Below are 23053 nucleotides of genomic sequence, written 5' to 3'. Positions count from 1 at the left end.
ATTAAATATTCAGAAAACAAAACTGCATTTGTTTTAAATCAAGTATCTATAATTATTTTAAAAAGTATAGTTAGGTTTTTTAATGTCTATGAAAGATTTTTATTTTTTCTGTATTGTTTCATCAAATTAAAGAGATGAAACAAGTTTATATGGATGCTAAGGGGTCCCCCCGTTAATGCAACGAGACTGTAATTTGGGAGAATAAGTGAGATGTTAAGCCATTGCTAAGGTTCAGCTTGGAGACTGCACATTCTGTCGTTATTAATGGAAGGACGAATGGAGAGAGGGTAGCTGAACTGAAGAGTGAGAGGCAATGGAGGGATACAAATCGAGATGAACAGTGGCTGACTCGGCAAAACTATTAAATGATTTTGCAAAAGACCTGTCACAATGGATAAACGGTCCCTCCGGAAGAAACAGCTTAGCATTCCTGCAGTGCACACACAATAATTTCCAGGGATGAGGCTGAGAGGAAAGAGACAGAATGAAGAAAGGCAAGAAGTTCCAAGATGCCTTAACGAGTCTGCAGACATCTCTTGAATGAGCAACTGGGAAGAGAGCTAAAGAAGAAAAACCAAAAACAAAGCATGCATGTATTTCATTTTCAGCTTCAGTCACTGGGCAAACATCCACCATTCTGCCCTTTATCCGCTCATGAAAAATGGTGAGTTGCTCTGTGGATGTTGACTACATTCTAATTATTTCTGTGGTAAATGAGGCATGAAACCTATTGTCAAAAAACACGATGCCCACCAGCATACAGCCAGGCTTTATCTGCCCAGTAGATCACTCCTGGGCCTTGTCTAAAGGACTCTCAAAATAACACATGCTCACATATTTTTAAGGCAACTTTCAGGTCAATGATTGCCTTTTTTTTTTTCTAGCATTTACTTCTGTGCAAGAAAAGAAGAATTTTCTGAAATATATAATCCTATTACATTAAATAAAGGTAACACACCCAAGGATAAAAGTCAGGAATGGGCCAGGGGGTGGGAAGAGGGCAGCAGAAGTCTCCTGTTTAAAGCATATGTAACAGTTACACCCTTTTGTATGAAAATAAGAGCCCTGTTGCTAACACAATTCCTAGGATTCACTCTGCTGATTATTATACGTCATGATTTAGTTCTATTCATCGGAAACGAATCAAAGGTACTCAAACAGCTTGCTGCTGGTTTCAAGCCAACAAGTATCTCCTCTGCCATCCCTTAATGAATATACACTTACCGAAAGGGATATTTTCTGGGTCAAGACATTCTCACGGTGATTTCCCTCTCAACCAAGTAGTTTTCATGTCCTCTGGGTGGGAACCACCATCAACCATCTCCATGAGTAGACATATGATACAAATGTTTGGGTGGAAGAGGCAGCTTTCATTCTGTTGCTCTCCACCAGATTCCATGCCTCTCAAATTTAATTGAAAACTTTTCAAAACACACAGCTGAATCACATCCTATGTGTGGGTATCCTGCCCTGTAAGAAGTTGCCCCAGCCCAAGAAGGGTCAGACTTCAACCTTCAGTATCCTTGGATAGGTTGCAACTGAAAAGTTACTAGTTTGTTGTGTGGAATTACTAGTTAGTTATAAGGGATGGCATGGAGGTAAGGTAATACCCTGCTCTTATGATCACCCATAGAGAAACCACTGCATGTGGAGCCTGACACCAAATTCTTTAGACTTGAATTAGAAAAGGCATTTCTCTGATAGATTTCTTCTTGTTCCAGTTTACAGGCAACTAATCCTCACTGCATTGGATCAAACAGACGGGCACAATCAATTCAGGGAAAGCAAGCAATGCCAGGTCTGCTCAATCTTTCCTCAGTGAACAGCAGAGGAGACGGGAGGTGGTGGGGGGAGCGGCCAAGATGGAGAGAAAGAAAGAAAACGCAGGCATGTCTGCACCCAAGATAGCTCAGCAAAGGCGAAGATGAAAAGACACGTTGAAATATACATCCTGGCAGATGGAAGCACTTGCTGTCAGGGAAAGAAGCTAAAATACCAGCATGATGCCAAACACACCAAGCCTTTGGGTGCTGAGGGGCGTGGAAGGAGCAGGGGCAGACAGAAGCGGCTGTGATGTCAAAATGAAGTCAGTGCAGTGTCTCTGGGGAGGGAAGAGGCCTGGATTTACTTAAGTCACCGGAGTCTATGATCTATAGCATCGTGTGATAAGCAAGTTAATTACTGCACTTAGGTAATTAAATCTCAGAGAAAACCAGTGCCTTCCGAAGCATTATGAATTTAAGCTATTAGATCTTTCTAGGCTTGACTGGCCATTTGGTGAGAAGTCACATTGGAATGGCTGCCTAACAGTGGCAGGATGAAAATTCATGAAAATGAGCTGGAAGTAAGAGACCTCAATATAATGGTTTTCTCTCTGCCTTTGGATGTGAGGATGCTTCCTCAACTATTGGTAGCCACTTCTTTCCCCAGTGGCTCAATTCCCCTCTCCCTCCCTTTGCTTAAAATGTGGGCAATGACATTCCTTCCATCCTCTGATGTTTGTTGATACTCTTTTCTCTCTCTTGGCCATTATATCTCTCTTTCTTCCACCTAAATACAATTTGCCTAAAGTGCAGGGCATCAAAGGGGTTCATGTGGATAACAGTTATCCATCTCCTGACTCATTAACAATCCTCACCATCCTCAGAGACCCATCCTTTCCCTGACATGGCTGTGAGTCAGGTTCTCGGGCCAACGTATTCGTCAGCATCATGTATTCTGAGACGGAATGTTGCTATTTAAGAATGGGAAGATTAAATTATTCCTTGTCCCCCAGGCGTGCTGATATTAATGATGAGATTGCCTCTTCTGAGCTGACTAATGACTCCAAAATGATACCTGTACACATATAAACATGTAACTGTCAAACCATACATAAGTAAGTGTGTATGTGTGTTGCTAAGCTGCATCTTCTTTGTCATAAGCAAAATTTTATAAAAATGCATATTTATAAATGTACGTAGCTTTCTATGTGCTTTTATGTACAAGTAAGCATCCTCCTCCCTGTCTTCATCAAGAACTCAGGATGTCCCAAGTTTGGCTCCAATAGAACTCTACTGTCTTACCTTCATTTGGCAGTTTCTCCATGCTTTTTTCTTTATCAAACACCCATAGGTCCACGTGACTTTCACTTCTGAGATATTCTCCGATGGAAACACAAAGGTTCAACTTGTGAGCAACTTACCTTTGCAGGTAGACGTCCAGAGACTCTTCCTCAGCATTTAGCAGAGCTGCTGCGCGGGTCAGGAGTTGATGGCTGCAGCTTCCAGATTTGAGTTCCAAGACGAGGAGCCCCAAGCAGAACATGGCTCCCATCTCCTCCAGCTCACCAGTACCAAACTGTAGACCCTGCCGGTTAAAGAGAGCAGTCAACAGTGAGAACAGAGTGGAAATCAGTGAAGACAATCTGTGATTAGGAGGAAGGATTCCTGGATGTACATCTATCACAGAAATGATGAATTAACAGTATTTGTCAGTCACTGCCCAATGAGTTTTCTCATGTGCTTTATGGATCAGCAGTTCTCAGCCTGTATAACATCAACCTTAGGGGAGAACCCCCAAGACAATAATGAGTGGTTAGGGGTATTGAATGGCAGGAGGGTGCTTGAAGATCCAGGAGCCACTCCCCGCCAACTTCTGATAAAGCAGCAATGCTTCTAACTATATTTTACAAAAGGATTTCACAGCTGAAACAAAAGTTTGTAAACAATCTTACTAAGAGAGACTAAAAGTCTGCTTATGCCAAAATACAAAAGAAAGCAATAATAAATTAAAAGAGTTTCTTGTAGAAAAAAAAATGAGATATCCTTTCTCTCCCACAAATTTACCAAACAATGGAGAATGAAGGAGATCTTTCATGTAAAAACACTAAAACTCAAAAAATAAATAAAAACCACTCACCATTTATTTAGAACCACATATTCAGCTGTACTAAGATAACATATGAAAGCAGAGCCATGACATATACTCTATGATATTATTAACAATTAGCAAGCACCTTGAATGTTGACCACGTGTCATTCTGTTCTGAGCTCTTTTACATGCATTGACTCAGTGAATCTTTACCAAAGTCCTATGAGTTCATCATAGAGTACTGCACTGAGCTTCCGTGCTTTATAGCAGGTTCCTGCTAGTTATCTGTTTTAAACATGGTAGTGTATATATGATGATCTAGGTAGGTGAGATGGTTGAGGGGGGTCCAAGAGGGACAGGATGTATGTATACATATAACTGAACTGGAAAATGTCAGTTTTCATTCCAGTTGCAAAGAAAGGGCAATGCCAAAGAATGCTCAAACGACTGTACAGTTGTCTTCAGTTCACATGCTAGCAATGCAATGTTCAAAATCCTCCAGTCTAGGTTTCAGCAGTATGTGAACCGAGAACTTCCAGATGTACAAGCTGAGTTTAGAAAAGGCAGAGGAACCAGAGATCAAATTGCCAACATTCTTTGAATCATAGAGAAAAGAAGGGAATTCCAGAAAAATCATCTACTTGTGTGTGATCGACTACACAGAAACCTTTGACTGTGTGGATCACAACAAACTGCGGAAAATTCTGAAAGAGATGGGAATACAAGACCACCTTCCTGGCCTCCTAAGAAAGCTGTATGCAAGTCAAGAAGCAACAGTTAGAACCAGGCATAGAACAACGGACTGGTTCAAAATTGGGGAAAGGGTACATCAAGTCTCTGTATTATCATCCTGCTTATTTAACTTCTATGCAGAGTACATCATGCAAAATGCTAGGCTGAATGAATCACAAGCTGGAATCAAGATTGCCAGGAGAAATGTCAACAACCTCAGATATGTGGATAATACCATTCAAATGGCAGAAAGCAAAAAGGAAATAAAAAGCCTCTTGATGAAGGTGAAATAGAAGAGTGAAAAGCTGGCTTAAAACCTAACATTCAAAAACCTAATATCATGGCAACCAGTCCCATCACTTCAAGGCAAATAAAAAGGGAAAAAGTGGAAACAGTGATAGATTTTACTTTCTTGGGCCACAAAATCACTTCAGACAGTGACTGCAGTCACAAAATTAAAAGACGCTTGCTCCATAAAAGAAAAACTATGACAACCCTACATAGCATATTAAAAAGCACATATGTCACTTTTCCAACAAAGGTCTGTGTCATCAAAGCTATGGTTTTTCCAGTATGTATGGATGTGAGACTTGGACAATAATGAAGGCTTAGTGCCAAAGAATTGATGCTTTCAAACTGTGGTGTTGGGGAAGACTCTTGAGAGTCCCTTGGACTTCAAGGAGATCAAATCAGTCAATTCTAAAGAAAATCAACTCTGAATATTCATTGGAAAGAAAGATGCTGAAGCTGAAGTTACAATACTTTGGCCACCTGATGTAAGAGCCAACTCATTGGAAAAGATCCTGATGCTGGGAAAGATTGAGGGTAGGAGGAGAAAGGGATGACAGAGGATGAGATGGTGGGATGGCATCACCGACTCAATGGACATGAGTCTGAGCAAACTGTGGGAGACAGTGAAGGACAGGAAAGCCCGGCGTGCTTACAGTTCATGGGGTCTTAAAGAGTCGGACACAACTTGGTGACTAAACAACAGCAACAAATAGCTGATTCACTTTGTTGTACAGCAGAAACTAACACAACATTGTAAAGCAATTATATTTTTTTAAAAAGCCCTACGAGGTGTATGTGTGTGTGTGTGTTACTTCAGTCGTGTCCGACCCTTTGCAACCCTATGTATGTAGCCCACATGCGGAGCTCTTCTGTCCATGGGATTTCCTAGGCAAGAATACTGGAGTGGGTTGCCACCCCCGCCTCCTGGGGATCTTCCCCACGCTGGGGTCAGTCCTGCTTCTCTTATTTCTCTTGCTTTGGCAGGTGGGTTTTTTTACCATTAGCGCCACCTGGAGACTCATAAATTGATTCTGACTTAACAACTCAACAAACTGCTATATGTAGACTGGGAGGAACTCTGTATTACTTGATGAGCTACAAAGTGCATGCATTTTGAAGTTAAATTGGATTTGAACCCTCATTTTACTATTTTATGAATGTGTTATTTTAGAATTGTGAACTTCATTCACCTTGATTTTCTCATCCATAAAAGAGATTATAATTCCTCCCTCCACATACTTAGATGTGCCGTGAGAAAGAATATTTCAAAGTCCCCACAATATTGATCAGTTTTATCTCAATTTTTCTTTTCTTCTTCCTATAAAGATATTTAATACAACAGAATTCAATGTAGTTCTGAGGTCTTCGTGTTTATAAAGTACACTTCACTTACATGAAAAAATCAATAGTTGAATATTATATTTTTTAAAAAATAGATTTTCCATCCAAAGAATAGTAATCTAGAAGACAGGGATGTGATAGTAAAAATTTTAAAAGATTGGCCTAAGTGTCCCAAGGAAAAATGAAGTTCCAAGTTAGGAAACTATTTCATGAAAGAATTCCTAGGTAAAATGATAAAGAAATGTGTAAAGTCCTCAACTTTATTTCAGCTGTTTAAAAATGTGGTTTGCTGGATGTTTGGACACCTGTTTACCTGAAGAAAGGAGACATTACTTCAGAGTTAAGGGAAGTCTGTTCCTCTGTAAACAACAGCAGCAGGAGGGGAAAGACAGAAGTTTAACAAGTGGTTTTCCTTAGGTCAATCGAGAAGATCCCTTTTCACAAAAAGAGAAAAGATCTCAGTCTCTTTCCTGCTACAGCAGCTCTGAGGTCCAATGCTTTCCCTCCTCCCATTTTCCTGACTGCTCTGCTTCGTTCTACAATGGCTGGCTTGGTCAGAAACAGTGGAGTGGAGGCCAGACCGTCCTCCTCCACCCTCCTGCCTCGCTGGTGGCAAAGGGGAATAAACAAGGAGGGTATGAGCAAGAATCCAGGCTCTAGGGATAGGCAACATAACTGATCCACATGTGTTACCCCAGCATCCAGTCCAACATATAACAAGTCAGAAAAAAGAAGAGTCCTGGGGGAAATAAATCTCATAGCAGGCACAATATTGGCAGATCAGAGGAAATTTCTACATACAAGTCAAATTCTGTACAGCAACAGTCAAAAAGATAGCTTTTTTTTTTTTTTTTTTTTACTACCATATCGCCTTATTTTTTAGATTAATTCATTTTTAATTGGAGGATAATTGCTTTACAGTATTGTGTTGGTTTCTGCCATACATCAATATGAATCAGCCATAGATATACATATATCCCCTCCCTCTTGAACCTTCCTCCCATCTCTCAGCCTTTTAAACCCCTCTGGGTTTTTACAGAGCCCTAGTTTGAGTTCCCTGAGTCATACAGCAAATTCCCATTGGCTATCTATTTTACATATGGTATTGTATATGTTTCTAGGATACTCTCGCCATTCTTCCCAACCTTGAAAAAAAAAGAAAAAAAATAGCATTTTTATAATGCAAAAAGAGTCTCAGAATAGATATCAGTTCACTTATTTCAGTTAATGGTTAGTAAAATAAAATGACTAGACAAGAAGACATCAAATAAAGTAACTTACAGCATTTACTGACTGTGGGGCCTTGAGGAACACCTGTTCCATTTCGCTCTCTACTATGAATCTCACTTTAGTAACCTATGCTTTTTACTCCCAAACAGTATGAAGAACATTTGTTTATCCAAATGGCCTCTTCTTCTGTCCTACATCCAGCCTGGAGTGAAAATCTCAGAGGCAAGGATTAAGCAATATATGTTTTTTTATATCCCTGGCATGGAACACATAGTTCAGCATATGGTATATCCTCCATATATTATAAATGGGTAAGTAATGGCTATAAATGTATGGATATGCAGAGGCATGGGTGTGCGTTTCTTGGATACTTATTGTATTTGCTGAGTGGAACTATATTTCTCTGGATAGCAGATATAGGAATGCCTTTAAATTCTGTTCTCCTGTTGTTAAATGCCATGAGCAATTTTAAAAAATTCTTATTTTATTTTCACTCCAGGAGATGCATTTACTCCCTGGATACATTTGGGGAAACAGGTAAACAAAATTTAAAAATTCTCTTATCTACATTGGTCAGTTACTATGTACTCACAGCAGTAGTTTTATAGATAAATCTGGCTTTGGGTTAGTTTAAAAGTGTATCTTAGTAAAACAGAGAACCAATTTTACTCTCCCTAAGCTTAGTTCGATTAATTAGGATTTGTTTTTCACAGGCAATGACAAAAAGTCTGACTAAAGTGACTTAATAATAAATGGAACCTTATTTTTTGCATATCATAAGTTTTGATGGGTATTAAGTTTCTGGCCTTATTTCAGTTGTCTTAACAAAATCAGGGTCACTGTATCTGCTATTCTTCTGATTTTCTCATCATGACTGCAAGGTGGCTGCAGTAGCTCCAGCCAGCACATCACCATTCAAGGAAGGAGAAAGAGAAAGTAGGGGGGGGAAATGACAGCATTTTCTTGCTTATACTTTATTGGTCAGAATTATGTAATAAAGCAAACACTAGCTTTAGAATTGTCTGGTAACTAAATAGTTTAGATTGCTCATCCTTTTTAATAAAGATATGTAAGACAGAAGAGTGTTAGAAACAAGACTGGGTGAGTCCAGCAAGGACACACCAATATCCATGCACCAATGCTGCTGGAAAGTACAGCTCTTTATTTTTTCAACACATTGGTAAGCAAAACTCACTGGCACAGTTCTTTACATATACATATATTTTTAAACTTTTCTTGATAATCTACCCCAAAATAAGTGAAATTCACAACTATATTTGTTCCCCAAATTGGCTAATAGCCTCACCCTCATATAATTTTTAAATATCAACATGGGAAGAATATTTGTATTACTGTAGAAAATTACTTATTTTAATATTTTAAAATAAGTTTTAAAATAACTTTAAAGTCTAAAATTTAATTTTTTTTATTTTAATATTTGTATTATTGCAGAAAATTATATACTGGTAAGACAAACATAGAATCCACAGAAGATAAGTTTATAAAGCATGAATACTGATAAGCAAGATACTAAGCAAGATACTTATCAAGATACTGGTGAGCATAGAGAAAAACCAATTAAAAATCAAACATGGGGAAATATTCTATTTTATTACTTAAAAATACTTCTTACACTCTGCAAATTGGTAGATAAACACACTCAAATTGAAAATATTTAGTGCTGACTCTTATGATAAAAGCTGGCACATATCAAAATACAATGACTATTTGATATGATAATATTACTTCTGAGAATTTTTCCTAAGGAACCAATTCTAATAAAAGTGAAGCCATATGCACAAAATGTGTATCATGTCAAAGTTATACATAGTAATTAAAATTTCTTGAGAGAAAAGTCTAAATATTTAATAAGGAAAAATGACTAATGAAATTATAGTGGAATAAATTTTATGAGATATAATGAAGTAATAATTATAACAATTTGACAATAAGCGATAATGTTTATGATTTAATGATAAGTGTGAAAAGCAAAATACAAAGCACATAATGATGTGATTTCTGGTGAAGATTTAGAAATGAAAACCCCTCACGTACACTTTCAGACACTAGTGATATGATTTGCCTATGATACACAAACACATAGACAGGGGTAATATCAGTAAAACATCCATGTGCAAAATACTTTCAAAAATTATCACTCCCTAGAAAAATGTTTTAAAAGCTACGTAGGACTTCCCTGATGATCCGATCATTGAGAACCTGCCTTCCAATACAGGGTATGCTCATTAGATCCCTGCTCCCTGAGGATGCCACATGTCACTGGGCAACTAAGCCCAGGCACCACAACCACTGAGCCCAAGAGCCGAAACCACTGAAGCCTGTGCACCCTAGAGCCTCTTTTCCACAGCAGGCGAAGCCGCTGCATTGAGAAGCCCACGCACCGCAGCTAGAGAGTAGCGCCCATTCACTGCAACCAGAGAAAGCCCACGTGTAACGGTGAAGACCTGCTGCAGCCAAAAAAAAAAATCTGTACATAGCATGTCAATAAACTAGTGTAATTACATTTAGAAATTGTAGGATCTTCTATCATTAATATTCTGAAGTACAGTAAGATTTATTTCTTTTATGTGTAATTCAGTGACAGTAAAGATTGGTGTCTTTCATTAGTTCTAGAAAAATGTCACCCATTATTTCTTAGAATAATTTATTCCCCCATTCCCTATCTACTCCAAAACTCTTAACTCTACTTTCATATTTTGTTATTTCTTTCTATCTCTGTGATTCTGAATATTTTATACAAATACTCCATTTTCATAATTCTCTCTCCAGCTTTATTGAATCATTTTTCTAACGTATCCATGTCAAAACCTGTCTCTGAAATACTATAAACACAGTTATTTATATGCTCTACCTGATCAGTCCTAAATATAGTCTTTGTGTGAATCATTTATTGGTTTGATTTTTCTGTTTAGTGGCAATAACATAGGCTTCTTTGCTCATTTTATGATTTTTCAAGAATTCTAAATTTGCATATTATTTAATTCAAAGAAAGTATTTGTGGATTTATTTTTAATGTTCTTGCCTCCAGAAAGATCTTATGCTTGACTCCCCTAGGCACTTGGGAACAGCCAATAAAGGACCAGTATAGGCTGAAGTTTGGGCTTGAAGCCTTTTGGGTTCTACTGTCCAACTGAATTATGTTCCCAAATCTGCTTAAAGGAGGGTTTGTGTTGAGAAATTATGAATAAAAACTTTTCCATTTTTTCCTGCTCTACCCAAAGCCATGGCCAAAAGACATTCAGGCAAACCTACTTTCTTGCTTTTCAGATTGCATTTTCACCAGTTTACTGACTGCAGTTGTCATCTTCCGAGGACCTAACTTTGCGTGGTCAAGTCTTCAATCAGTCCTCAGATCTTGCATGGGCCTCTCTCTGTGTCCAAAACCCAAGTTATAAGTGAATAGGGATTAATTTCTGCCCCCAAAGACCAACAATGTCTGGCAAAACCTATCTTTATTTTTAATAAAACTAGACTTCATTGAACACCCTCTATAAGCAAAGAGGAAAGAGGTTACATGCTTCATGCTGTCATGTGTAGAAATACTACAGTTAAAAAGGGTGGCACTCAAAAGACACTAAACAAGTTTCATTTTTTAAAATACAATTACTTCCAGAAATGAGAAAACAATCTGGGAGATTTGTTATTTATATCTTGGAAATAATCAAGAGATATCATTGCCCTGGTGCAAGGATAGCAAAAAGGAATGATGAGAGAATAAGAAGTCAGAAGAAATTGCACTGCTGAGATGGAAAAGGGCATTTCTACATTAAAATCCAAATGGAAAGAGTTCACACACTATTCAACGCAGAAAATGAAATTCATTCTGTATAAGATAACCTTGAGAAATTTTCCAGCATCTCAAGGGAAAGCTGGATAAATCTGATGAGTTAAATATGTAAACAAGAATCATGGAACAGATTTAGGAAAAGCGATCTTGTACTTCGAGACTAGATAGTATGGAAGTCATAACACAAGTCAAGAAAAAGAAAAAAGGGATGAGGAGAAAGAAGAAAGAACTTCCTACATTAAAAAAAACAAAACAAAAAAAACCTAAGTCTGCAGATCAAACAAGTTCATCAAATACAAGTGCTGTAATTAATTAAAAGAAACCAAAAAAGTGTATAGATCCCAATAAATAATTTAAAATTAAATAGTAAAATTTGCTCACACCAATAGACACAAAAAATAGTAAGGCAATGACATATAGAACTGAGGAGAAAATATTGTGTCTTGAAAAATGTTGTTTACATGTGAGGGCCCTGCAGGAAGATAAATCAAGGATGAGAAAGAGTTAAATACAAATCACATATTGATAAGGAAAATTTCAGGGACTTCTGTGAAGGTCCAGCGGCTAAGACTCTGTGCTCCCAGTGCAGGGGTGCAGTTCTGATCATTGGTCAGGGAACTGAGATCCTACATGCCTCCCAGCATGGCCATACAAATAATCAGAACTCAAAAAATTCAGAATTTCTTTTAAAATATTATTATAACTGTATTGTTTATAATAACCAATACATGGAATGAACCTAAGAATCCATCAATCAATAACTTGATGAAGAAAATGTGATATAGACATATAGATATGGATCAATCAGAATATTAGTCTAAATACAACAGAAGGAAATCTTGCCATTTGCAGCAACATGTAAAGACATTGAGGGCATTACATTAAGTGAAATACGTTAAGGAAAGACAAAGACTGTATGATCTCACTTACATGTGGAATCTACGAAAAAAAAAAACACCTCACAATGAACAGACTGGCGATCGCTAAAAGTAAAGAGTGGAAGGAGGGCAACGTGGGTGAAGGTGATCAGAAGTTAAAATGTCCAATAGTAAAAATGTAAAAAATGTAAAATGCCCTCATAGTCAACGGAAGAGTCCAAAATGCAGCACTTGGGTGCAATCTCAAAAATGACAGAATGATCTCTGTCCATTTTCAAGGCAAACCATTCAATAGCACAGTAATCCAAGGCTATATGCCCCAACCAGTATTGTTAAAGAAGCTGAAGTTGAATGGTTCTATGAAGACCGACAAGACATTCTAGAACTAACAACCAAAAAAGATGTATTTTTCATCATAGGGGACTGGAATGCAAAAGTAGGAAGTCAAGACATACCTGGAGTAACAGGCAAATTTGGCCTTGGAGTACAGAATGAAGCAGGGCAAAGGCTAACAGAGTTTTGCCAAGAGAACACACCAGTCATAGCAAAAACCCTTTTCCAACAACACAAGAGAAGACTCTACACATGGACATCACCACATAGTCAATAGTGAAATCAAATTGACTATATTCTTTGCAGCCAAAAATGGAGAAGCTCTATACAGTCAGGAAAGACCGGGAGCTAACTGTGGGTCAGATCATGAACTCCTTATTGCCAAATTCAGACTTAAAATGAAGAAAGTAGGGAAAATCACTAGACCATTCAGGTATGACCTGAATCAAATCCCTTATGATTATACAGTGGAAGTGACAAATAGATTCAAGGGATTAGGTCTGATAGAGTGCCTGAAGAACTATGGACGGAGGTTCGTGACACTGTACAGGAGGCATTGATCAAGACAATCCCCAAGAAAAAGAAATGCAAAAAGGCAAAATGGTTGCCTGAGGAGGCCTTACAAATAGCTGTGAAAAGAAGAGAAGCAAAAGGCAGAGGAGAAAAGGAAAGATATATCCAAGTTGAGTGCCAAAGACTTGATATTTTGAACTGTGGTGTTGGAGAAGAATCTTGAGAGTCCCTTGGACTGCAAGGAGATACAACCAGTCCATCCTATAGGAGATCAGTCCTGAGTGTTCATTGGAAGGACTGAAGCTGAAACTCCAATATTTTGGCCACCTGATGTGGAGAGCTGACTAACTTGAAAAGACCCTAATGTTGGGAAAAATTGACAGTGGGAGAAGAAGGGATGACAGAGATGAGATGGTTTGATGGCATCATCAACACAATGGACGTGAGTTTGTGTAAACTCTGGGAGTTGGTGATGGACAGAGAGGCCTGGCGTGCTGCAGTCCATGGGGTCGCAAAAAGTCAGACACGACTGATTGACTGAACTGAACTGAACTGAACCCATTTGAATGCAGAGTTTCAAAGAAGAACAAGGAGAGATAAGAAAGCTTCCCTCAGTTATCAATGCAAAGAAATAGAGGAAAATAATAGAATGGGAAAGACTAGAGATCTCTTCAAGAAAATTAGAGATACCATGGGAACATTTCATGTGAAGATGGACGAAACGAAGGTCTGAAATGGTATGGAACTAATAGAAGCAGAAGATATTAAGAGGTGGCAAGAATACACAGAAGAACTATACAAAACAGATCTTAATGACCCAGATAACCATGATGGTGTGATCACTCACCTAGAGTCAGACATCCTGGAGTGTGAAGTCAAGTGGGGCTTAGGAAGCATCACTGCAAACAAAGCTAGTGGAGGTGATGGAATTCCAGCTATGCTATTTAAAGTCCTAAAAGATGATGCTGTGAAAGCGCTGCACCCAATATGCCAGCCACTTTGGAAAACTTAGCAGTGGCCACAGGACTGGAAATGATCAGTTTTCATTCCAATCCCAAAGAAAGTCAACGCCAAAGAATGTTCATACTACTGCTCAATTGAACTCATCTCACACGCTAGCAAAGCAATGCTCAAAATTCTCAAAGTCAAGCTTCAACAGTACGTGAACTGAGAACTTTCACATGTTCTAGCTGAATTTAGGAAAGGCAGAGGAACAAGAGATCAAATTGCCAACATTCGCTGGATCATCAAAAAAGACACAGAATTCCAGAAAAAAATTCTACTTATGCTTTATTGATTACACCAAAGCCTTTGACTGTGTGGATCAAGACAAATTGTGAAAAATTCTTCAAGAGATGAGAATATCAGACCACCTTATCTGCCTCCTGAGAAATCTCTATGCAGGTCAAGAAGCAACAGTTAGAACTGGACATGGAACAATGGACTGGTCCAAAATTGGGAAAGGAGTACATTAAGGCTGTATACTGTCACCCTGCTTATTTAACTTATATGCAGAGTACAACATGAGAAATGCTGGGCTGGAGGAAGCACAAGCTGGAATCAAGATTGCCGGGAGAAATATCATTAACCTCAGATATGCAGATGACACCACCCTTATAGCAGAAAGTGAAGAGGAACTAAAGAGCCTCTTGATGAAAGTGAAAGAGGAGAGTGAAAAAGTTGGCTTAAAGCTCAACATTCAGAAAACGAAGATCATGGCATCCGGTCCCATCACTTCATGGCAAATAGATGGAGAAACAGTGGAAACAGTGACAGACTTTATTTTCTTGGGCTCCAAAATCACTGCAAATGGTGACTGCAGCCATGAAATTAAAAGATGCTTGCTCCTTGGAAGAAAAGCTATGACCAACCTAGACAGCATATTAAAAAGCAGAGACATTACTTTGCCAACAAAGGTCCATTTAGTCAAAGCTATGGTTTTCCCAATAGTCATGTATGGATGTGAGAGTAGGAATATAAAGAAAGCTGAGTGCTGAAGAATAGATGCTTTTGAACTGTAGTGTTGGAGAAGACTCCTGAAAATCCCTTGGACTGCAAGGAGATCAAACCAGTCAGTCCTCAAGGAAATCAGTCATGAAAATTCACTGGAAGCACTGATGCTGAAGCTGAAACTCCAAAACTTTGGCCACCTAATGTGAACAACTGACTCATTTTAAAAGACCCTGATGCTGGGAAGGATTGAAGGCAGGATGAGAAGGGGATGACAGAGGATGAGATGATTAGTTGGCATCACCAACTCAATGGACGAGTTTGAGCAAGCTCCCAGAATTGATGATGGACAGGGAAGCCTGGTGTGCTGCAGTCTATGGCTTCACAAAGATTCAGACGCAAATGAGCCACTGAACTGAACTGAACTGAATTGTAAAATAAATGTTATAGGGATGTTTTGTACAATGTAGTGATTATAGTTAATACCGTATCATGTATTTGAAAGTTGCTAATAAACTAAATCATAAAAGTTCTCTCCATATACACACACAAAAAAATTGTATGTGTGTGTGGTGATGAATATTAATGAAAGGTGATGATGATTTCTCAGTCTATACATATATCAGATCACTATGTTGTTCAGCTGAAAGTAATATAATGTTATATGCCAATTATAACTCAATAAAAAGTTGGAAAATATTAGCATAACCCTAAATCCAAGAAACTGATCCTTATAGCATGTAAATAATGCAGTAAGACAAATAATTTTATAGCCTAATCTAGAAGGTATTTTTCTGAGAATGACATGTGGCTGGTGTTATTTGAAAATCTACTAACATAGATGTTAATGGATAGAGATCAAAAAGCAGAGGAGAATAGAGGAAAAATAAACAGGACCTTCTGGATATGTGCATCCATTTTGGATACAAATCTCAGCTTATGAGCTAACAGCACTTACAAAGATGAGAGGGCAGCATGGTGGGTATCAACACAGGCCCTGGGGCTCACATTGCTAGTGCCCCAATCCTAGAGCTGCCCTATGCTAACTGTATGGCCATTAAGAAAATCACTCTCGGTGCCTCAATTTTCTAATCTGTAGAATGGGAATAATAATAATAATCATTAATGATAATAATAATAATATCACTATCTACCTCATGGAACTCCTAAGATAATTCAAGGAGTTAAAATATATTAAAAAACTTGATTTAATACATGGCCCATTTCTCATTATACAAGTATTTATTATTATCAACAATAACAGCAAATTCTTACATGAAAGTGTAGTTGCTCAGTCATGTACCCCAGTCTTTGCAACCCCACAGACTGTAGCCTAACAGGCTCCTCTGTCCATGGGATTTTCTAGGCAATAGTACTGGAGTGGATTGCCATTTTCTTCTCCAGGGGATCTTCCCAACCCAGGGCTCGAACCCAGGTCTTCTGCATTGTAGACAGACGCTTTACTGTCTGAGCCACCAGGGAAGTCTTTCTTACATGAAACCAATAGTCAAAATTATACTTGGCATACACAGTCCTTCTTAAAACTATTGCATACTCTCACTACCATTATTTACCAATATTCAACAAGTTCCAAACAATTCAGTAAGATAAGAAAAAATGGAATCATACATATTAAAAAGGAAGGAAGCACGTTATCATTATTTGAAGACTGATTAGGTACTAAAGCAAACTAAAGGAATCAACTGAAACAGAAAATCTATTAGATAGGAGGCAAGAAATGAGTAAGTAGACAGGTAACAAATTAAATATACAAAAATCAATTTTCTTTCTATGAACCAGCAAAATAAATTATTAAGTATAATAAAAATTCCATCACAATAGCAACACAACTATAAAATATCTAGGAATGGAATTAATAATAAATACCCTAAGGATTATATGATAAATCTCCGGAATTTACCAACAGATAAAATGAAAAAATGTAAAGAAATGAAGGAGCATACTGAATTCTGGGAAAGCAGGGCCCAACAGCACGCAATATCAATTCTCACATTAGTCTATAAAAGCATAGAAAACCAAACAGCAGTGGGGATTTTCAGACTTGGCAAACTAATTCTACTTTAGAAGAATACATGGCAAAAATACCCAAGAATCATTTTGGAATAAACAGTGAAAATAATAATGAGCGTTTTCCTTTACAGATAGGCAAAAGATTTTACATATTTACAATAATTTACTGTTATGATATTAATGCAGAATATGGCCGTAGATCAAGGGAAGAATACAGAAAGTCCCCAAACCTTGGAATATGTGAAAATTTGCACAAGATAAGAAGCTTTTCAAGTCACAAGAAAATGTACTATATGGAGCTAAAACAAAGACAACTGATTAATATTTCAGGCAAAACTTCTCCCACAAATATAAAAATTTTTATTTTGATTAAAAGGTTAGATATTTAAAAATCAAACAACAATACAGGAAAAAAATACAGATTTTATGTTTCTCATCTCCAGACCAGGAGAAGGTCTTTTAATATATATCTGCAAAGAAGAAACCATAAAGGAAAATATTAGTGATTGAACAAATAAAATATAAAAATATGTAAATTGCCAAAAATATTACAAAAGAAACATGATTTTAATAAAGGGGAAAATTAGCTCTCTTGATACAAAATGCAAATTACTATATTATACCATACTATAACATAGCATGATTTGGTTTTCAATTCAGGTTTAGCCTTGATCCCAAAATTGTACTGATTTGCTGGTACAGATCTGTAAATTGGCAATGTTATTGCTGGTTACCAGTGGAAGTGCATGTAGTTGCAGTATTTCCAAAGGACAATTTGAAAATGCATCCTTAAGAATGCTTAAGCTCTTGGAGTTAATTCAAATTCCAGAAAGCAATATTAAGAAAATAGTCATAAGACAAACAATAAGAAATTCCTAAATAAGCATTAGTATATCACTAGTCAAATAAACTTGTGTATATTCATATCATGGAATATTAACATTATGTGTTTTGAATAGGCAACTTCACGGGGATAATTTCACAATTTAGTTTAAGCATCTCTGGAATGTTTAAATTTCCTTCTTTTAAAATTTTTTATTTTATTTTCGACTATAGCTGATTGGAACAACAGACTGCTTCCAAATCGGGAAATGAGTATGTCAACACTGTATATTGTCACCCTGCTTATTTAACTTATGTGCAGAGTATATCATGAGAAACACTGGTCTGGATGAAGCACAACCTGGAATCAAGATTGCTGGGAGAAATATCAATAACCTCAGATACATAGACAACACCACCCTTATGGCAGAAAGTGAAGAATTAAATAGCTTCTTGATAAAAGTGAAAGAGAAGAGTGAAAAAACTGGCTTAAAACTCAACATTCAGAAAACAAGATTATGGCATCTGGTCCCATCGCTTCATGACAAATAGATGGGGTAACAATGGAAACAGTGACAGACTTTATTTTGGGGGGCTCCAAAATCACTGCAAAGAAGGCAATGGCAGCGCACTCCAGAACTCTTGCCTGGAAAATCCCACGGGCAGAGGAGCCTGGTGGGCTGCAGTCCATGGGGTCGCTAAGAGTCAGACATGACTGAGCAACTTCACTTTCACTTATCACTTTCATGCATTGGAGAAGGAAATGGCAACCCACTCCAGTGTTCTTGCCTGGAGAATCCCAGGGATGGGGGAGCCTGGTGGGCTGCCATCTATGGGGTCACACAGAGTCGGACACGACTGAAGTGACTTAGCACCAAATCACTGCAGCTGGTGACTGCAGCCATGAAATTAAAATATGCTTGCTCCTTGGAAGAAAAGTTATGACCAACCTAGACAGCATATTAAAAAGCAGAGACACTACTTTGCCAACGAAGGTCCATCTAGTCAAGACTATGGTTTTTCCAGTAGTCATGTACGGATGTAAGAGTTGGACTACAAAGAAAGCTGAGTGCCAAAGAAGTGATGCTTTTGAACTGTGGTGTTGGAGAAGATTCTTGAGAGCCTCTTGGACTGCAAGGATATCCAACCAGTCCATCCTAAAGGAGATCAGTCATGAATATCCATTGGAAGCACTGATGCTGAAGCTGAAACTCCAGTACTTTGGCCACCTGATGCGAAGAGCTGACTCATTTAAAAAGATGCCGGGAAAGATTGAAGGTGTGAGGAGAAAGGGACAACAGAGAATGAGATTGTTGGGTGGCATCACCAATTCAATGGACATGAGTTTGAGTAAATTCTGGGAGCTGGTGATGGACAGGGAGGCCTGGTGTGCTACAGTCCGTGGGGTTGCAAAGAGTCATACACAACTGAGTGACTGAACTGAACTGAACTGATAGGTGATTTACAATGTTGTATTACTTTCAGATGTCCAGCAAAGTGATTTAGTTATGCATATACTATATCTATTCTTTTCCAAAGTCTTCCCCCATTTGGTTATTACAGAGTATTTGGTAGTGTTCCCTGTGTTGTATAGTAGGTACTTGTTGATTATTTTACAAATAATAGTGTGTGTATGTTAATCCCAAACTGCTAATTTATTCCCCTTCCCCTGTTTTTCCCATTTCATAATCACAAGTTTGTTTTCTAAGTCTCTGAACTGATTTCTTTTTTGTAAATAAATTCATTTGTATCATTATTTAGATCCACCCATAATGACAGTATGATGTTTGGCTTGGTCTGACTTACTTCACTTAGTATGATCATCTCCAGATCCATCTATATGGCTGCAAAAGCCATTATTTCATCCAATAGAATATTAAAAGCTAAAGTTGGCTACAGTGCAGTGTATCTTGCAATCCTAATTGCTAATTTTATTTAAAAAATTGTAAATGATTTATATGTCCTAAAATGTTCAAAGTAGTTAGAAATTCATAATGATGACAGTACCCACTTTATTTATTTTTCTTTGTTTGATTTTCCTTATTTTTAGTCATGAAAAATAAGTGATTGCTTTTTCACTCATATTTCCTTAAGCAATGCATGTAAGCTTGAAGAGAGTACTGTATCTGAATGAATATGTTATTTTATATAATATGTGATTTAAAATGTATAAGTAAAATTAAATTTAAAATTCATTCTAATAAATCATTAGTTAAATTAAAATTAAATTAAATATTTGAATTTAAATATTTCAAAAGGACAAAAGGCAAAGAATAAAGCTGGCTAGGCATACTGACTTATCTTGAGTACCTGTTTCTTCCTTCACATATATTACCTAGTATCCTCTGAAGGTGAAAGTGTTAGTTGCTTAGTCATGTCTGATTTTGTGATCCCCGTGGACTGTAGCCAGCTAGGCTCCTCTGTCCATGGAATTCTCCAGGCAAGAACACTGCAGTGGGTAGGCCTTCCCTTCTCCAGGACATATTCCTGACCCAGGGATCAAGCCCAGATCTCCTGCACTACAGGCAGATTACTTACTATCTGAGCCACCAGTATCCTCTAGATTCTCTTTAACTCCTTTGGGTCACTGAGCCTGTGCTTGTTTTCATTTTGGGGTTAAACATCTTAAGGTCTAGTAAAGATATAGCAACAAGAAATCTACTCCCTTGGTATTGTCCCCAGAAACATTCTCAGAATCTTTGGGAACTACCAGCATGAGTCGAGAGACAGTAACTTTGAGAGTTTTAAATGAGTTTGGAGAGGCTCTGAGCTGAATTAAGTGCGTACAACCTTTGTCCTGACATACACCCAGCAGAGAAGTTAAAACCAAGCCAATCCAGCCATGCGGATCCATGAAATCTAATAGGTGGAAGAGGAGAAAGTGAGAGAGTTGGTGGATAGGTTCCTTGGGTTCCTTGTTTATCGACCCCATCAAATGGACTCTAATGCTTTCACACTGAGGACCAAATCAATCGTGAAGCATGTTGGTGTCTCTGCCAGACTCCATCTGATGGGTTCCTGTGTATAAAGCCCCTCTGTATCCATCCTTTCAGCCAGGCTTCCTAATCCATTACTGACAATTGTTTCCTTAGTAACTGCAAAAAGGCCCTATATTCACAGAAACAGCAGGGCTGAAGGTGTGGGCTGTATTTCAAATGTGTCCTTTATTTCTAGGCTGGACCTTCCCTGGGTCTTTTATTGGTGAATTTGTGCTTAAGCCATGAATGACACAGCAGACAGCTAAGTCCTCTGTGATTGCCTTTTTATGTCTTTCTGGACCATACACCTGAGAGTAAATATGAATCAGATACTGTATTTTAGACAGCCTACAATTTGAGCAGAGGCAGGAACGTTACCAAGCTTAACTTTCCGTTTTATAGATGCATAAACTGACAATGCCTTATACAAGGTTATACAGCTAAGTGCTGGTAGAAACCGGGTTACAATAAATGTTCCCCTGACACTAATCAAATGTCTCTGTCAATACATATGGCTTTAAACATCACAAACCTGTTTAATAATAGCCTTTGGAGATTTGGAGTTCATCTTTTCTTACAGGTTATGTGCCGCCATAAATTGCACCTTCCCAACTTCCTCATCACCCCAAGAAATGAAAAGACTGAACCAGAATGGCAGCGGGCACAGGCACAGCCCAATCTTAAACAACTGGCCTGTCACCTCCCTTCTCTATCCCCACCCACTGTCCCTGTCACTCGTCTTCTCTGGCACTTGGATCCCTTAGCTCTGCCCTTGGTTCCTGAAGCCTTCATAGCCTACCTTAAGATGGCTAGCCAGAGCAATCTCTCTAGTTCTGGGTCCCTAGGGCCACTCTTAGACCTAGTTTTGAACTTTCCTTCTAGTGTCACAGATTCGGGGGGGGGTGCGGGGGAGGGAGAAGGTACCCTGCTACTGCCTATGAGTTTTATATAACATTTTGAGAAATTCATCTGAAAAAGACAATGACCAATTAGAACTGCTATGGTTTTTCCAGTGAGAGTTGGACTATAAAGAAGGCTGAGCACCAAAGAATTGATGCTTTTGAACTGTGGTGTTGGAGAAGACTCTTGAGAGTCCCTTGGACTGCAAGGAGATCCAACCAGTCCATCCTAAAAACCCTGAATATTCATTGGAAGGATGGATGCTGAAGCTGAAGTTCCAATACTTTGGCCACCTGATGCGAAGAGCTGACTCAATGGAAAAGACCCTGATGCTGGGAAAGATTGAGGGCAGGAGCAGAAGAGGGCAACAGAGGATGAGATGGTGAGATAGCATCACCAACTCAATGGACATGAATTTAAGCAAATTCTGGGAGACAGTGAAGGAAAGGGAAGCCTGGCAGGCTGCAGTCCATGAGGTCCCAAAGAGTTGGACACAACTTAGCGACTGAACAGCAATGACAACAAATTAGAACAAGTGCTGGTCATAGCAATGGAGCAGGGTTCTGCTTGGCCAGATCCTGTAGCTTCTGAACCTTGATGTGGTCCTGGAGGAATATGGAAGAAGAGTGAGGGAGAACAGTATAGTGAAGGGGTGGATGGGGGTTCCCCTGGAGGGCATTAGCAGCGGCTATTAACGTGCAGAAGTGAAAGTATTTTAATGCACTAACAATGGACATAGTCATACTGGTGCACCCAGTGGAATATCAACCCTAATCTTTACCCATGCCTCCAGGTTTCACTCCAGTCCATCCAAGTGCACCCAGGAGGTGTCTCCTTGTCTGATGAGAGGGATGGGACATAAACAAAAACTATTTTCAAAAGGTGGAACACCATTAACATGAAGCTGAATACCCCAACTTTCCCATATGACTTCTGCCAGGAGAGGGACCCACCAGAACAGGCCTTCACCAGACACTCTGGGTGGGGCACGCCTTGGGAGGGTGAGAGCACCATAGCAGGGCTGAAGCCAGTGCTTCTCAAAACATGATCCTCAGATTAGTGTTTGCCTGTGAAATGTTTGTGAACACTTAAAGAAATGGAACACCTGAGCCTGAATATAAATCAATCATGTGACGAAGCACACGTTTAGTTAAGCTAATTTTTACACGTTTAGTTAAGCTAATTTTTACACGTTTAGTTAAGCTAATTTTTACACGTTTAGTTAAGCTAATTTTTCTTCCAAGGAAGGAGCATGTGATTGTGTTTATTTATATTCTGGTACAAGCTACTTATATCTTTGTAGTAACAGATGAATCGATAGTTCAGGAACCAGACAGTTTGAGTCATACTGCTCCAGAATAGGCCCCAACAAGGCCTCTGCTTTGAATAGTGCG

The 23053-nt window shown here is 38.5% G+C and overlaps 1 protein-coding gene across 3 annotated transcripts in view; it reads right to left on the bottom strand.

The window, feature by feature from the left end:
* The window catches only part of AGBL1 (AGBL carboxypeptidase 1), a 926786-nt gene that overhangs the window by 253368 nt on the left and 650365 nt on the right, over positions 1 to 23053 (bottom strand). For all 3 annotated transcript variants that reach the window (XM_070358226.1, XM_070358228.1, XM_070358227.1), the window contains exon 22: positions 3185 to 3348. In XM_070358226.1, the coding sequence (XP_070214327.1) occupies positions 3185 to 3348 (164 nt within the window). The remainder of the gene's footprint in view (positions 1 to 3184; positions 3349 to 23053) is intronic.

This window comes from Bos mutus, chromosome 21 (assembly GCF_027580195.1).
Source record: "Bos mutus isolate GX-2022 chromosome 21, NWIPB_WYAK_1.1, whole genome shotgun sequence".
Lineage (NCBI taxonomy): Eukaryota > Metazoa > Chordata > Mammalia > Artiodactyla > Bovidae > Bos > Bos mutus.
The sequence above is the reverse complement of the archived record's forward strand: the minus strand, read 5'-3'. Positions and strand labels throughout refer to the sequence as shown.